This window comes from Erinaceus europaeus, chromosome 1 (genome assembly GCF_950295315.1).
Source record: "Erinaceus europaeus chromosome 1, mEriEur2.1, whole genome shotgun sequence".
NCBI classification, from domain to species: Eukaryota; Metazoa; Chordata; class Mammalia; order Eulipotyphla; family Erinaceidae; genus Erinaceus; species Erinaceus europaeus.
The window spans coordinates 145,575,855-145,593,157 of NC_080162.1; the positions used below are offsets into that span (position 1 = coordinate 145,575,855).

Below are 17,303 nucleotides of genomic sequence, written 5' to 3' on the forward strand. Positions count from 1 at the left end.
GGGGCACTAGTTCTCTCTTTTTACCCACTTCTGCTAAATTCTTTATTTTGGAGACAGCTGTGGGCAGACTGTGAATATGGGTTTAATTCTTGTGTTGTGAGAGTTGGGAGCCTTTGTGAAAGTCACCTTAAATTTCTGAACCTCAGTTTTCTTATATGTGGAGAAGTAGTAATAGCAGTACCTACCACACAGTGCTTCTGGGATAATTTATCAACATGGAATACCCAAGGCTCTTCATGGACAGTAGTAAACAATAACTTAACAGTCATCTTAAAAAAAAAAAAAAAACTTGATTCTGTCCATCACTCTGGAGGAATCCAGCTCCCTGGAGAAGTAGAGGCAAATCTTTTAGAAGTTCTGGAAAGACATATAATGGATTAAAGCATATTCCTGACCTAAGGAACCAAACAGTAGATCTATGTATACCTATGCTCATAACAGCACAATTTGTAATAGCCAAAATCTAGAAGCAAACCAGGTGTCCAAAAACAGATGAGTGGCTGAGTAAGTTGTATTCTATAAATATAATGGAATACTACTCAGCTATGAAAAATGGTGAAATAACCTTCTTCACCTCATCTAGGATGGAGCTTGAAGGAATCATGTTAAGTAAGATAAGCCAGAAAGAGAAGGATGAATATGGGCAGATCCCACTTATAGACAGAAGTTGAAAAATAAGAACAGAAGGGAAAACATAAAGCAGAACTTAGATTGGATTTGATGTATTGCACCAGAGTAAAGGATTCTGGTGGGAAGGGAGTGTTCAGGTCCAAGAACATGATGGTGGAGCGATTAGAGTGTTATGCAGAAAACAGAAAATGTTACACATGTACCAACTACTGTATTTTACTGTCAACTATAAATCATCAATTCCCTCCCCTAGCAAAAACATTAAAAAAAAAAACATATTCCTGGGAAGCAGGGGGAATATGGAGGATGAAGTCTTAGTGCACTATGTTCTGGAACTCAGGAGAAGGGAAGCAAGATGGAATTGTGGGGCTGGAGAGTTTTGGAGATCCAGTGCCCTACAGTGTGGGGTGATGATAGTTTCATAGATGCTGAGGTATGCAGACATCCATCTTAAGGGGAGATAGAACAGTTCCCCTGTGGCAACAACAATCATTTATTCAGCACTTGTTTTTAATAAATTGATTATTATATATATATATATATATATATTTCTGGTGCCAGTGTACAGTTCACTAAGTATGGCACCTGCCTTATATTGTATATGGCCTAGTTCAAGCCTCAGCATCACATGGGGGTGCCACAGGAGGAAGCTCCAGTGCTATGGCATATCTCCCTCTCTTCTTCTGTCTCATTGAAAAAGTCAGCCCAGGGGTTGAATGGTGGTGCACCTGGTTGAGCGCACATATTGCAATGTGCAATGTCCCTACCTGCAGGGGGGAAGCTTTGCGAGTGGTGGGCCAGGGTTGCAGGTGTCTTTTTGTCTCTTTCCCTCTCTGTCTCCTCCTTCCTTTCAATTTCTGACTATCTCTATCCAATAAATAAATAAATATAATTTTTAAAAAAGAAAAAGTCAACCCAGAGTACTGTATAAGTGAGGCTCCCAATGAATGACAAAGATGTGTGTGTGTGTGTATATCCTTAAAATACATTTTACTTCCAGCAGAGAAACAATTACAGAAACCAGAACTCCCACCTTCTGCATCCCAAAAAGAATTTTGGTCCATACTACCAGAAGGATATAAATGTTAGGGAAAGATGACAAGAGGGTTCTGAAACCCAATTCCATTAGGACCTGGTGAGATAAAAGGAAAAACATTCAGAAGAAGTAATAGATATAGGCAAGACTTAGAAAGGAAGAGAAGGTAAGACCATAGAAAAAAATGGACAAAATGTATGTATAGATAGATAATTATAGAAATAACAGTCAACCAATATCTGTGACCTTAGGAGAACTACTGCAGTTTCTAATGGAGGGAATAGGGACACAGAACTTTGATGGTGGGAATGGTGTGGAATTATATCCCTGTTATCTTATAATTTTTGTACATTAGTGTTAAGTCACTAATAAAAAATATAACAAATAAATTTATCTATGAAAAGCATAAAAATACATCTTACTGAAAGAATCAGTTCCATCTGATTCACTAGATGAGATGGTCTCTAAACAAGGTTGACAGGGCTGATTTTCCTCTCAAGTCACCTATTTCAAAGAGATCAAAATGTTACCCACTTGCATCCAATGGAATGTGCTACCCACTAATTCAGTCAGCGCCCCTTATATAAAATATAGATTTCTGGGGAGTTGGGCAGTAGCACAGTGGGTTAAGCGCACATGGTGCAAAGTACAAGGACCAGCATAAGGATTCCAGTTCAAGCCCCCGGCTCCCCACCTGCAGGGAGTCACTTCACAGGTGGTGAAGCAGGTCTGCAGGTGTCTGTCTTTCTCTCCCCCTCCCTGTCTTCCTCTCCTCTCTCCATTTCTCTCTGTCCTATCCAACAATGACGATAACAATAATAACTACAATAATGAGACAACAAGGGCAACAAAAGAGGATAAATAAATAAACTATATATATATATATATATATATATATATATATATATATATATATATATATCCTTAAGTCTTTTTCTGCATCTGAGTCAGAGATCTCAGTAAGTGGTGCTCTGACATGGGCTTCTATGCTAGGCGACCTCTTCACTGGGTGCTGGGAGTCTTCAGGCTGGTTAATCAAACTAAGCATTGTGGCTTTCAGTATCATATACCACCCCCCAGCAAGTCAGCTGGAACATTGAATGCTTCTTTGCCTCTTTAAGGGAAATAGTAGATGAGTGATTGAATAGTATCTGTAGTGTACTAAACCCTTTTAACATAGGGATAGGGTTTTTAGCATGGCCTTTTTAAAAATTGTTAATTTTTTATTTTAAATTAATTTATTTTCCCTTTTATTGCCCTTGTTGTTCTTTATTGTTGTTGTAGTTATTATTGTTGTTACTATTTATGTTGTCGTTTTTAGATAGGACAGAGGGAAACGGAGAGAGGAGGGGACGACAGAGAGACAGTGAGGGGTTGAGAAAGACACCTGCAGACCTGCTTCACCACTTGTGAAGCAACTCTCCTGCAGGTGGGGAGCCAGGAGCTCGAACCAGAATCCTTATGCTGGTCCTTGCACTTTGCGCCACCTGCACTTAACCTGCTGCACTACCTCCCGACTCCTAGTATGGCTTTTTTAAAAAAAATTATTTCATAACAACACAATAGACCCCTTTGTGGGCCCCCATAGGACCTTGCCCTCAACTTGGATCAACAATGGTAGAGAATGTTCCATCCTCCAAAGGAAGGATGGATAATATACTCTATGCTACACCTGAGGAAGATGGGTTCTGATATTGGGGCAGCTTGGAATGTTCCTACTTATAACCACAGAATGTGAGCTCAGATCTACAGGGAGGCAGAGACCACATAGGCTCCTAAGCTGAATATGGGCCCCAGATCACATCAAATCGATGGGGTTTATAGTCAACAATATTTATACCCCTTTCCCATACTAGGGAGCTACTCTCTTCCCTGATTTAGCTTTCTGGTCCTTTTTCCAGCCATGACATCATCTCCCCAGACAATAACTTGGATCCACCTGTATATCAGATTTCAGGCTCAGGGTAAAAAAGAAAAAAAAAAAAATTAGTATAGCCACAGGCCCTTTGGAATATAAATAAAATATGCCTACTAGCTATCTACAAAATGTAGTACCCCCAACTCTTCATCTGCAGTATTCCAGCATTTAGGTCCATGAATGGTCAACAATTTGTTTGGCTTTGTATGTTAACTCTCTTTTCAGCCACCAGGTTCCAGATGCTAGCATGATGCTGACCAGACTTCCCTGGACAGACAACCCCACCAACGTGTCCTGGAGCTCCGCTTCCCCAGAGGCCTTCCCCACTAGGGAAAGAGAGAGACAGGCTGGGAGTATGAATCAACCTGTCAATGCCCATGTTCAGTGGGGAAGCAATTACAGAAGCCGGACCTTCAACCTTCTACATCCCACAATGACCTTGGGTCCATACTTCTAGAGAGTTAAAGAATAGGAAAACTATCAGGGGATGGGATGGGATACAGAGTTCTGGTGGTGGGAATTGTGCAAAGCTGTATCCCTCTTATCCTACGGTTTTGTCAATGTTTCATTTTTATAAATAAAAAAATTTTTAAAAAGAATAGGAAAGCTATCAGGGGAGGCGATGGGATACAGAGTTCTGGTGGTGGGAATTGTGTGGAGTTGTACCCATTTTATCCTATGGTTTAGTCAATGTTTGCTTTTTATAAATAAATTTTAAAAAAAAATGATTTAACTAATTTTGGATACAGAGAGAAATTGAGAGGGGAGGGGAGGGATGGAGAGAGAGAGAGAGAAGAGAGAGAAACAGAGAGACACCTGTAGCCCTGCTTCACCACTCATGCAGCTTTCCCCCTGCAGGTGGGTGCCAGGGGCTTGAACCTGAGTCCTTGTGCACACTGTAATGTGTGTGCTGAACCCGATGCACCACTGCCTCCCTGTAGTATAGTCTTTTAAATCATAGCCACAACATCTTATCTCCCCTTGAGAGGTGTCTAAGAGACATGAGAGGACACCAATGTCCCTTCATCCTGTCCCTGTTCCTCCTTCCCCAAAGTCTTTTGCTTGAGTGAAATATGCCACACTCAGTCCAAGCCTCATCTTATGTCCTTCCTTTCTGTCCTTTTTTTTAAAATTCCACCTATAAGACCATTAGGTATTAGTAGTGGTCTTTCTATAATGTCCAATTACTAATGGTAGTAATATGGCATTCCTTTCATCATTCCTTACCCACCCATTTTGTCTCAATGAAAACAGCATGGAACTTTAGTTTAAGGAGGTCTCAGTTTTCTTGCTAGTGGGAATTATTTGCCCATTCAGAAAAGAAACTTGAAACACAAGGGAATTAACAAATGCATTCAGGATTCAAAGACTTTTCAATTTGCTTCTTCCTCTGTAACTAGAAAAGCACATTTTTGACATAAAACTTAAAGTCTAAGGGTGACCAGAAAACCAACATATTTTAATGCAGATACTTTTTTGTGTCAATGGAAATATATATATATACACATTCTGGATTTATCTCATTTTTTGAGTCCTTCATACTAAGAAAGGTGAGATCATAATAGTCACTGGTTTTTGTCAACAGATTGTTACAAAATCAGTTACCTGTTTTCTTCCAGATTGAATTGTAAGGTGATGTAGTCTTCTTCACCTCATGGCAACTGATTCAGATGTCCTGATGATACCTCTGCATTGCCAAATAGTGGGGATAATTGAATATGCTCCCATTTTTGTAAAAAGTGGAGAACAAGAACAAAACATTGCTGGAAGCCATGATCTGAGAATTGACACAGGAGAATAAGAGGTACCACCCCCCTCCACCACCACCACCACCACTACCCCACCTCTCAAGAGGTAGGCAGTCTGTGTCTAGAGAGTTCCAAAAAGGTCACCTACACAAGGGTGGCGCTGCTAGAGACACCCCTAGAACAAAGCAAAACAGAGCTTTATATTGATCACTAGAATTTGTCTTGCTGAGATGAAAAACCCAAGCTTACCATTTACCCAAACCCACCCATCACTCCTTATTTTACAGATCATTGTAAAATGTTTCCAAGAAATGCTGGAGCATCTTCAACCACCTGCAAAGGAGCTAAGGTTGTTGATTTGACAATAGCTTGACCTTCCATCTGCTCTCAACCCTCTCCACATAGCAAGTTCTCATGAATGTGTGACAGATTTTGATTTTACCAAGTTGGAATCTCAGAAGTCAGCAGAAACTTCCACAGCAGGAATAGGGATTAATTTGTATTTACACGTAGTTGGCACTCACCTTCAATCAGAATGTCACCTATTTATACAAACATGTAAATGTCTCATTGAAATCCATCACTGCATTTGGACAGAAACAAAGTTCAGCTCACCTTGTCGGCAGATGACACACCTTCAAACCTTTGACTTTTTATTGTCATTTCCTTTCCCAAAACAAATGCATCAGGATTGAGTATCACAAAGGTTTCAGAAGTGAAGACAATGGAAAGGAACAATTCCAAAATGCCTTTAAAATGTCCTCTCATCCAACAGATTTCTATTCTCAGCATTCACTACGAATGACTGTATGGAGTTTCAGGCAAGAGAAATAGATGAAACATTTCAACTTCTTACCAAGCTATTACTCTCTGGCCTTATACTCAATCAAGTTTACTTGATTGAAAATTAGATGGGTAAGAAAATGCATTATGACACAGGAAGGGAGACCAGGAAGAAATCAACATGACAAAGAATGTTGGTGACAATTTATGAAGACCTACAAAGGGAATTTTAGATCTGACAGAGGCCTTCATATTTCAAAAAGGGAAAAGTAGACAACAGGGGGAGGAAGAAAGAAAGGAGGAAGACACAAGAAGGGGAAGGAGATAGAGAATTTTTTTAAAAAATCAGCCGTCTGTCCGGAGCTATTTTATTCTGTGAGAATACATTTACTGTTTTTCTTTCTGTCAGAGCCAGCGTCAGGTGGTGATGGTTGGACTTGTCTTTGCTTAGGTCTCTGGAACTCCGAACATCCACTTGGGTGGCACTGAAATAAAGGGTGACTCCTTTATTTGGGTGAGGTTGGAGAAAGTGTCCTTCATGCTGGTCATCATCTTTTATTCAAGAAAAGTAAAACCTGTCCTTAAGCATCCTTCTCCTCCACTTTGAGGTACATCCAAATGACAATGCCTCTCATTTCTTTCTTGAGACAGGCAATTTTTACTACACAATTAGTTAGACCTTGCAACATTTAACATGTAAGACTTGAAGCTGTTCATGTCTGGGTCAAAAAGGAAATTTTCAGGGAAATGTAAACTTGTTCATAGGGTTAGCATGTATACAACAACACATCATTGACCCAACCTCTGACTCTACATAAAAATTTGTCCTTTGGTACATTTCTATATTACAGGAAGGTTTTCAACTGATAAATGTCTTTCAATTATATGACTACATTATGGAAAAACAGTTGCATTATTTTTAGGCACAATATATGTGTTTGGACTACAACCAAATTTTAAGCAAATATGGTTAAAATCCTGTCTTAAGATAATAATAAACAGGGTGATTTACAAACAATAACAAACTCTTTCCTCTTTACCCATCTTTACCTGCTTCATTTTCATCTTGCATTATTTCTTAAGAAAGAAAACTTCATTGCATATTCCAGCAAAGTGCACTGGTAGGGAAAAGGTTTAACAGAGGGAGCGAGAATGTGCAAGGAGTGAGAAAGTGAATTGATGGATGGATGGTTAAATGAATATAAATGAACTGACACCTTTACAGGAAAATAACATTTCTTTTCTTTTTTTATTCTATAGATCACTGGGTTTTGTATCTGTAATTCTTTCCTATCAACAAAGAGGAAATAAACTCTCATGTAAATCACTTTCCCCCATCTGGAGCATATTAAAACCATGCTTATTTTTTTTTCTTTTAAGCAGACCTCCCCCCTACATTTGCTTATCAGTTCATCCACCATTACATTTTAAATGAAATTGCAAGGCTCTAGTCCCTCCCCCAAATTTCAGCCTGATGTAGGAAAGTAGGAAGCGGACTTTTCTTGCTTAAGAATAGTGACCTAGATTCAATTACAGATAGACCCAGAAGAGAGAAGTGACACCTCACAATTTTCTTAGAGGTCTAAAAAATAATCAGAAACCCCCCAAAACAATACTTAATGGGGGTGGGGATAAATCCGGGTTTTTCCCTCTCTCTCTCTCTCTTCCTCTCCATCTTAATTGCATTGCTTTGGTTCATTTAATTGTTCCTGGTCTAACATCACAATAGGTTACCCATGGGATATTTGGAATCAGAAACAAAACAAAACAAAATGGGCTTTTCAAGGAAAATGTCTGAATTTGTCTTTGGGGTCTGAGCATCTACAGTCTAGTGTATGTTGGGTGGGTGTACGTCCTCCTGCAAACAAGGGGAAACAAGCTCGCGGGAAAGTCTCCTTTTCCTTCAGTCCTCTTCACCAAAACCAATATATCTCTGTTGCCAAAGCGCACCTCTAATAACTGCCTTGCAGACAAAGTACTGAGAGCGGAAAAAAGACTTAAGAGTTTCCCGATTTCCTCATCGCTGTGTTTTAAAAACGCACGGCGGCGGGGACACTTAGAGAGGGATTCGGCTGATTGACTTCCATCACGAAAATAAGCATATAAATAACCCGAGCGGGTGGCTTGGTCTATTAAATTAATAAAAGAGAGAGAGGAAGAACAATGATTCCCTCTGCCTCTCTTGCCCCTCTCTGATCTCGGCCTGAAAAGAGTCTGCAGAGATAAGGGGACTGTGTGTGGGGCGTGCTCCTCACCACCGCTGCGGCCTCGGGACAAAGCCCACAAGAGCTGCCCCCTTATGGCCGCACCAGGGGACCTTTGGGGCTGGCGGGGTGTCGCAGGCTGTGGCTGTCACTCTTCAACTCTGGCCGCAGGCAGGAGCCACCAGTCGTACGAAGAGGGTAGATGTCAGTCCGTGGCTATGCGGATGTCCGAAACCGCGCACCCCGAGTTCCAGGGTTGCAGAGAACCAAAGAGGAGAGGTGTTTTCCTTGGTTGGCAGACGCCTCGGACCGCAAGGACCATCACTCCATCACCCAACTCACCAGACTGTGATTTCGGGTCCAGCGCTGGCGGGAGCCTTGGGGACCCTCGGGTGTTGTCCAAGCACCGCAAAGAGGGTCCCCCCACAAGCCCCCTCAAGGGGAGCCCAGAGGGCTCCAGGCCCTCAGGGGAGCGGGCGGAGGATTGTTTCATTTCAAAGTGAAAACCTGCAGGCTTTGGGAAACGATATTCAGAGAGAGAGAGAGAGAGAGTGATGGGCCTATAATCTCCGTATGCCGCTCAATAGAGGATCCTCATAATTTGCAGCTGCAGATAAGGCGAGAGGGTGTAATAAAATATCTGAGCACCCTCCTCCCAAGCCACCCCCCTTGCCGCCTCCTCTGCCGCGCACCTTGGGCAGCGGAGCAGAATCCGGAATGTGCACCGCTCCCGACATATGTTTCCCGCAGATAAGTAAACAATCTGGACTCGGAATGGAAATGGTAATTAATGCAGTAAGGCTGTTACACCTCGAGTGTGCAAATCCCATTGAGTCGTCGCGCCGCGGGGGTGCGGGCTAGCCGGGAGCGGCTCCAGGAACCCCGGCCCAGGCTCCCTCCCTCCCCGCCGCCTCCTCCCCAGGCCTGGCGGGGCGCACTAGGGGCCCGCGCGGGGGGGGGGGGGGGCAGCCCGGATGCCCGGCGTCCTCTTCTGGGCTCCCCGCTTTCGGCGGGTTGGGACCCAGTGCCGCTGTCCCGAGGATACTCAGCAGCCTCGCACCCAGCTCTGTGCGCTTGCAGGTTGGCGGGGCCCCTGGTGCTGTTTCAGGAGCCCGGACCACGCGCGGCGCCAGGCCAGGGTGCAGGTTGGCGTGCCCTGCAGTGGGACCTGACTCTCATTCCTGCTCTCTGTGTGGGCCCTGCGGGGTGGCAGGCTCCAGCCGCCTCCATCCGTGCCTCCAAGGTGGGAATTGCCCGCAGTCGCTTCTTTTCCCGGCTCAGGAGCAGAAAAGTTTGGGGGTGACCACTAGCAGTGAGCGCGCCACTGCACGCACACTTCCTCCGGAGCCCCAGCCAGCTTGGACTCCCGCTGTTCCCCAACTGAGACTAAAGTCCGGAGCCCTTCGTGGGGGACTAGTGTCGCAGGAGGATGCCCAGCGCAGAGTCCCACCAGGAAGGCGGAGAATACGGGGTAGGGGGCTTCAGGCGCCTGGTCCTTCCTGCTGCACCCGAGCGCAACCCTAGTGTCCTTCCCTTGAGAGTGGCCCCCAGGCCGGTTGACAGTGGCTCAGAAGCACGAGGCACAGACCGCCGCCCCCGGCGGGGTGCGGGGTGCGGGGTGAGGGGTGAGGAGACTCTCGGCTTCCATTCACGCCGCCTCCGCAGAGCCTGGCCCTTGAGCCCCAGCGCACAGAACCCCGGTTGTAAGCGACACAGAAAAAAAAAAATTTTTTTTTTCTTAACGACTCAACGCCAACCACTCTGGCTCCAGGACTACACCCTTTACAGAAGACACAAGAAAGACATGGGCTCAGGGAGCGGGGCCAAGGTCACACCTGTGAGGTTCCCCGGAGACCAGGGGCGGGCCAGACTTAGGCTTGAAGGCTGCACCAGACCGTCCTGCACCCACCTTCCCTGGGCCCCTTTTGCCCCTTTCTTCCTTACGTACAGCCTGCTTAAGTAAACGCAGGAGCAAGTTCTAGGCGCTGATATTGGGAATGGCGGGATGACCAGATCCAAATGCCTTGGGACCTCACTCATTACTCTCTTGGGCACTGGTGACCAGGCCAGAACCGAGGAGTTGCCCAAACAGACTCCAGTCTTCTTTGGGCCGTTCTGGCGACACATAGGGACAAATTTCTCCCAGGTCTTGCCAGTGTCCAATCTTTCCAAAACGGCCACCCCCCAGGACTTGCAAGATAAGACTGTCACTTAGGCCCTGCCCTAGGTGGAATGTTGCAGATTCCTGGATGCTGTAGGAAAAGGCCAGAATTAACAGGGAAGCAAAGATGACAGCCATTCACCCCACTGTGATTTTATCCTACTTATGCCTTTCCCATTTTATGAAGTTATCTAGTGTGAGGAAACGGGTATTTTCAGGCGATGTTGGATGACAGGAAGGGAATCAGTGACTTGGGGAGTCAGGCTGGAAACCAAGGGCCAGGAACCAGAGAGGACCGAGGATCCCAATTTCCACATCCACCGACCCAAAATTTCCCAGGAGCCATCACCCAAGCAGTCAGCCAACTGCCTGGGTTTAGAGAAATAAATCTAACCAGCTCCCTCCAAAAAGTCTGCCCCTGCCTGCCTGGCTGACAGACACCCCAGTGCCCACCCGTGAGGTCTCCCCACTCCTGGGGACCCCTCAAAGCTCCCCCCCCCGCGCCCCAGATGAGAGGTTTGGGCTAGCCAGAGCTGTATTGGGGCGCAAGCCCCTGTCGCTACAAGTCATAGCACTGGGCTTCTTGCTGGCACTCTGGCTCAAGAGATCCTGCCCCGGGATGCTGGCAGAAATCCCGGCCTGAGCGGCCAGGAGTACTCGGAGAGACCTGCATAGCCCAGCGCTCCTGGAACGTAGAAGTGCAGGCCGGATGGGGCGCTTCTCTCCCCTACCAGTTGCTTTCATGATTGTCTTGAAAGGGAAAGACAGTGGTGAACAAACAGGTTTGACAGGGACTGTCACCCCCCCAACCCCCAACTCCCCCTCACATCCCCTGAGGCGTTGCTTTCTGTCTGCACCAGGACTTCAAAGCCAGTAAGCGGCCGCTGTCAGCCCCAAGATTGGGAGGATTTGGGGCTGTTTGTCCCGGCGAGTTGTGACCGCGCACCTTAGACTCTGGCTGTGTGGGTGGATGTGGTAGGGGGAGGATGAGATGGGGACCATTCCTCAGGTCTGCAGGCATTGGTCAAAGCTGTGCTGGACAGGGAGGGAAAAGGATCTGTTATGCTGGGACCCCTGTGCCCCACTGGCTGCAGAGAAACTGGGGTATCCCAGACAGCCACCTTCAGACTACCCAGGTAGCTCTGTCTTGGCTGCAGGCTGGAAACTTGGACTGTTTCCTACAGCAGAGTGTAACTGCCCCGTCCTACTCAGTCCCTCCCTTGGCCCTGCCAGGCCTCCCTGCTTCCCTGGCCAACGGGTTTGGGTGGGTGGAGGGGGCACAGACATGCCCACTGCAGGGAGACTCTCAGATCTGAGGGGGTGCAGTGTGACTGCCTGCAGGGAGACACCCAGATCCCTGGCAGCTTCTCCTTTAGAGCTGCCAAGGATGCTGAACTATGAGCCACATGACAGCGGGTGACAGCACTGTCACTTGGGGTTACATCAGGCCAAGAAACCTGGGCTTCAGGCCTCCAGAGCTCCCTTGGGGATGAGGGGAGGGAGGTTTCCCAGGCCTTGGGGCCCCCAAGTCCCACAGCCCCCAGAGGCCTCTCACTCCCTAATTGTCTGGCTTTGTAAGCACTGTTTTGTGATGCTAAGTAAGCGTGGCGCTGCCCACCCGGCCTCCCCCTGGTGGGCCCTTTGTTTACCTCAGAGCAATCGCTCATTTATTTATCTATCTATTATTTAAAGGCGTCCCCTCCTATTCAACACCCCATGTCTGTTGATTGTGTCGCACCATCTCTTTCATACCCCAGTCCCCCAAGAGCTGGTAATGAGGAAGGCATCCACACGTGGGTCCCACTCCCATTCAGCTCAACCAGATGGACAAGCACTAACTTTAAAAAAAATAATAATAATAATGAAAATTCCCCTCCCCCCCCCAAAGGAGCTCGTTTGAATATGCCCTAAATAGTGCCTCAAATGCTTTGGTTGTTTGGGGGGACAATATGCTGATAAGCACATTTTTGGACTCTCCGATCTGTTAACCATGCTTGGTGTGACTCTCCTGCCATCGACACTTTGGGGCAACCAGGGCTCATGCATACAAGCCCCCTTTCCCAATTTCTAGGAAGAGCAGAGGAGAGTCTGGGCTGTCCCCTGGCAAACCCCCATCTGCCACCCCAGTCCTGGGCAATAGCTAAGCCTGCAAGGAAAAGCAACAGAGACATACAGGAAAACTCACGGGAGCCCAGCAGAGAGAAGTGGAGGGGGAGCAGCTTTTGCCTTTCAAAGACAAGTTCCCAAGAGTTGTACTAGAAGACACCAGGGAGCCTGTTCCCACTCTCATGAAAACCAGAGCAACTTTCGGTTCAAGGTTCACCAAACGGGAAAAAGAAAAAGAATTCTTTTCCTGCTCTGTTCAACTCTAAGGGATCATTTGTAATTTCTGCAATTAAAAAAAAAAAACCTGTTGCCTGAATAACAACACTATCACCTCCCTGGTCCTGTCCCCCGTGTTCCTGCAGCTTTTGGGGTAAAGTCTCCACAGACAGAGAGTAGGACCCAGGATACATTTTCCTCCATTCTTAGACACTTTTTTTTTTTTAACTTAGGAGCCAGTATCTAGTTCTAAATCTTATGCCTTCCCATCCAAAGAGCCAGCAGCAGCAAGGTTGTCAGACTCCTTTAAGAAAAATCAACTTCACTAGTGTTACCCAGGACTTTGAGCTTGAACACCTGTAGTGGCTAGTGGTGTTCAGTGAGTGAACAGCTGGTTCCAAACCATGATTCTTACAATTCCTTGGGAGTTTAGTTAAGAAGGGTTGAATGGATGGAGGGAGGAAAAGAGTGAAGTGTGTGTGTGTGTGTGTGGGGGGGGGACACTGGCATATCATAGATGTCTGGGTGTCTTTGTTAAAGTTTAATGGTTTCCTGCAGTGGTCTGACCACTTCGTAAAGAAATCATGGGAGAAGTTGTCTCTCAAGGTTGAAATTTTTGTCCAAATCTGAATAAAGGGAGGGGGGAAGAAGGAAGGAAATTTGGACAATCCCAGGATCTGGGCCTTTTGCATCTGGCTGCCAGCCACCAGCCACCAGCCACCACTCTTAAAGTCCCTCCAAGCCACACTTAGCCTCTAGGCTGCCCGAATCCCCAGCCTGCAAACCAACCTTCCTCTGATTTCAAGCACATCAAAGCTTGCTCTTTTTTTTTTTTTTTTTTGCTACGACAGATTGTCTTTATTCAAAAAACAACTTTTTGTTCAACAAATGAACAGGGTTAAGGAGGTGAATTCCTTCTAGGTACATTTCCAAGACATCGTCAAAACATGTATGACCAGTTAGGATGTTATAGTCCCTTGAACTTGTGTATACTTTCTACTTCCTTGACTTCATAACCCAACATTCTGTCTAAAGGTAAACTTAGTTTTCTAGGGGCACTGATTTATACAAAGTAAATAGCCAGGTGCCAGGTGGGACCTTCTGTGGTACCTTGAAAGGAACAAACACTATGGTAACAATTGTTTGAAATAGAACTGTGTCCCTTTTCTGTCCTTTGAAACTTTTAAGCCTTTTCCCCATACACACACACACACACACACACACACACACACACACACACATGAAGAGCAAGTTGTTGATGGCAAAACACAGAGACACAACTAACTTTTTTTTTTTACTTTGGGGTGCAAAAGAAAAAAATATATATGCGTATTCTAGCTATAATACCAGGACCTGGGAGTCCAAAGCCCATTAGAGGAGAGAGAAAGGAGGGCATAAATAAAGCAAAACTGTCTACTTGATTAGTCCAAAGGGGGTGCAGTCAGAGGTTTGTTTTGGGGGCATGGGGTGGCAGGTAGGGACAGCTGCAGTGCTGTTCTGAAGTTTGCAAGTTTCTGGCACCTGTGTGAGCGTCAGGTCCCAGAGGATGCCCCTGCTCTCCCTATCCCTCGGCAGAGAGAGGCAGAGTCTGGGTTAGGGGAGAGGGTGGCAGCAGGGCTGCCCTACCGGGAGCATCAGCAGACTGGAGGACTAGGCGCAGAGGACAGCCCGTCCCGGTTACCCTCCAGGTGTGGCAGGCGGGCTGTGGCAGGGGGAGGGTTACATGGCCGTGGCGTGGGCTGACGAATAAGGGTCTATGCCAGTCTTGGTCATGCCCGGGAAGAGGATGTAGGCGACAGGGGGCTGCAGGGTGGAGGCGGACCAGGCGGTACAGTTACAAGGCACCACGTACCCGGGGTTGGTAGGGGACGGGTGGGTGTGCGTGTGCTGGCTGGGGCAGCTGAGGCTGCCGAAGGCGCCGTTTTGGTAGCCCAGGGTGGACGCGTAGGGCAGCGCGCCGGTGGCCAAGGTGTGGGGCACTTCGCCCATCTTCTGGATGGCGCTGGAGCTGAACTGTGCGGGGTCCAGCAGGGAGTAGGGCGCCGAGGCAGGCGGCAAGAAGCCCCGGGCTTTCTCGGGCGAGCCCAGGAGGCCGTCGGAGGCCCCCACTGGCAGGCCGGCCGCCTTGAGCGGGTCCGTGTCGCCCAGGTAGGGCAGGGGGAAGACATACCTGTCCTTCTTGAGTAGGTTCTTGGGCTTGCGCCGTGGCCGGTACTTGTAGTCTGGGTGCTCCTTCATGTGTTGGGCCCGCAGGCGCTTGGCTTCGTCGATGTAGGGCCGTTTCTCCGCCTCGGAGAGCAGCTTCCACTCGGCACCCAGGCGCTTGCTGATCTCCGAGTTGTGCATCTTGGGGTTCTCCTGGGCCATCTTGCGCCGCTGGCCTCGGGACCACACCATGAAGGCGTTCATGGGCCGCTTGATGTGGTCAGAAGGTTTGGACATGGTCCCCGAGGCAGGCGGCCGGGCCGGGGGTGCGGGCAAGCCTGGGCCTGGGCGTGGCGGTGAGTGTGCTGGCCTGTGGGCCCCAGGGGTCGGCTCTGCGTCCCCCGAGCCTGGGCGCCCAGGAGGGGAATCCCCGAAGAAGCGCTGCTCCCGCCCACTTCAGCTGATCATGCCAGTGCCCGCACCCAGGCAGGCCCCGGGGGCCGACAGGGGGCTGGCAGGGAGGGGGCTCCGGAGGTGGGGGCCCAGGAACCGGGGTCTCCGGGATGGAGTAGCCAGGTGAGTCTCTAGCGGGGATTCGGGAGCACCTCCTCTGTCCCCTTCCCACCGTAGCTTTCTGCGGCCCGCTTCTTTCTCGAGGGTGTCTGCGGCCCGGGGTCCCCCAGGCCCGCCCGTGGCTTCCCCGGAGCCACCTCGGCTGGCGCCGCACCTGGCTGGAGAATGCGGGAGCCTGGCCGACTGGAGTCCACAGCGGCGAAGTTCAAAGGCGAAGTGGGCCCGTCCGGGACAAGCTCTGACATAAGCTCGGGGCGGCGACTCCCCAACCTGGGCTCCAATCAGCTGCAGAGGAGGCGAGGGGCGCACCTGCCCACGCGTCCGCCAGACAGCCCGCCCAGGAAAGAGGGGGCGCAACTGTGGAGGGCAGGGAGAGGTGAGACTACAGGAGAGAGAGACCAAGAGAAAGAGAGACAGAGAGAGAGACAGAGAGAGAGACAGAGAGACAGACACAAAAAGACTGACAGAGAGAGGGTACAGATCGGCAAGCGCCAGACTGGGGACCAGCATTGTCTCTGGCACACCAAGGGCTCTCTGAGCAGGGTCCCATTTCAGTGGCACCAAGAATGGGGAGGTTAGAGGGGGTGTTTCGATCCAGGGAGGAGTCAGCGCGTATAGATAAATAGGACAGATAAAAAGAGAACATGGACATGAGATACAAGAACAAGGCGCACACCACACACACACACACACACACACACACACACACACACACACACACACACACCCCTCCCCTTGTCAGGGAGCCCTGAGAGAGAAAAAGGCAATCTGTTAAACTGGAGATTCAAAGCCAAAGAAAGTTTTCCTTAGTTCTGGGAGGGGCCTGGGGCAGCTGACTGCGTGCGTCTCCAGCCCAGCCCCAAGATGAAGATTTGAACCCCAACCCTAGCTGGAACCCGCACTCCACCCTATCCCACCCCACGGGCCAAGGCCCAGCTGCCAGACTGCGGGAGCGACGCACTGTCACGCTTCGAGGGGGCTGGGGGCTGACTGTCCCCTGGCATGGCTGTTAAGTATCGTCATGAGAGTTTGTCGGTCCTGCGCTGGACCTCCAGTCTTTCCCCACCAGAGGGGCAGCCGGGGGACCCGCGTGGCGGCTGTCCTTGGGGTCCCTGATGCCCCAGTGCAGAAGCCCCCGCCACCCCCTCCTTACCCCGGACGGGGTTGTCCCGGGGTAAAAGAGCAGGAAACAACCCGCGGAGCCTTCGCCTTCGCCGACCGCCTTTGAATAATTGCCTGCCTGGTGTGAAATGCCCTTGGGGGGAATATTTATTAAATGGAAACCATTGTCCCGGGCCCTGCAGGACCCGGGAGTGTTCTGGGCTTATTGGCTTTTTGCACTGGCCTCTCCGGGGAGGAGAGCCCGCAAAGGCGCGCAACTCAGCGGGCTTTGGGGAGGGGGGAGGGGGATTGCGTCTGTATGGCGGAGGAGGGGGGGAGAAAACCACGAGCCAGGGAGAGTTTAGGGCTTTTGCTATTCCAGGTGAAGACTCTACCTCTCCTTCCTTCAGTGAGAAGCAAGTGTGGCATCCGTGTTGGAGGGGCACCCGCTCACTTTGAGGATGGGAAAACCTAGAGCGAGAAGGGCTAAACGGTGTGCCAAAGTGTCTTGCGTGGTACACAGGGGTGAGGGGCGCATGTACGTCCAGTGTGTAAACATTTTGCAACCCATGCTGGACAGCTCCAAAGCTCTCCCATTCCTGTGCTTAAAAACCTAGAGCCTAAAATACATAGTGAAATAGGCAGATCGTTATAGAAATAAGTCAACCCATATCTGTGACCT

At 48.6% G+C, this 17,303-nt stretch overlaps 1 protein-coding gene across 1 annotated transcript; it reads right to left on the bottom strand.

Moving 5' to 3' along the window:
* Positions 1–14,483: 14,483 nt before the first annotated feature.
* Positions 14,484–15,582, bottom strand: SOX14 (SRY-box transcription factor 14). The gene has a single exon (XM_007521803.2). The coding sequence runs from the start codon at positions 15,242–15,244 to the stop codon at positions 14,522–14,524; it is 723 nt and encodes a 240-aa protein (XP_007521865.1). The 5' UTR covers positions 15,245–15,582; the 3' UTR covers positions 14,484–14,521.
* Positions 15,583–17,303: the final 1,721 nt, after the last annotated feature.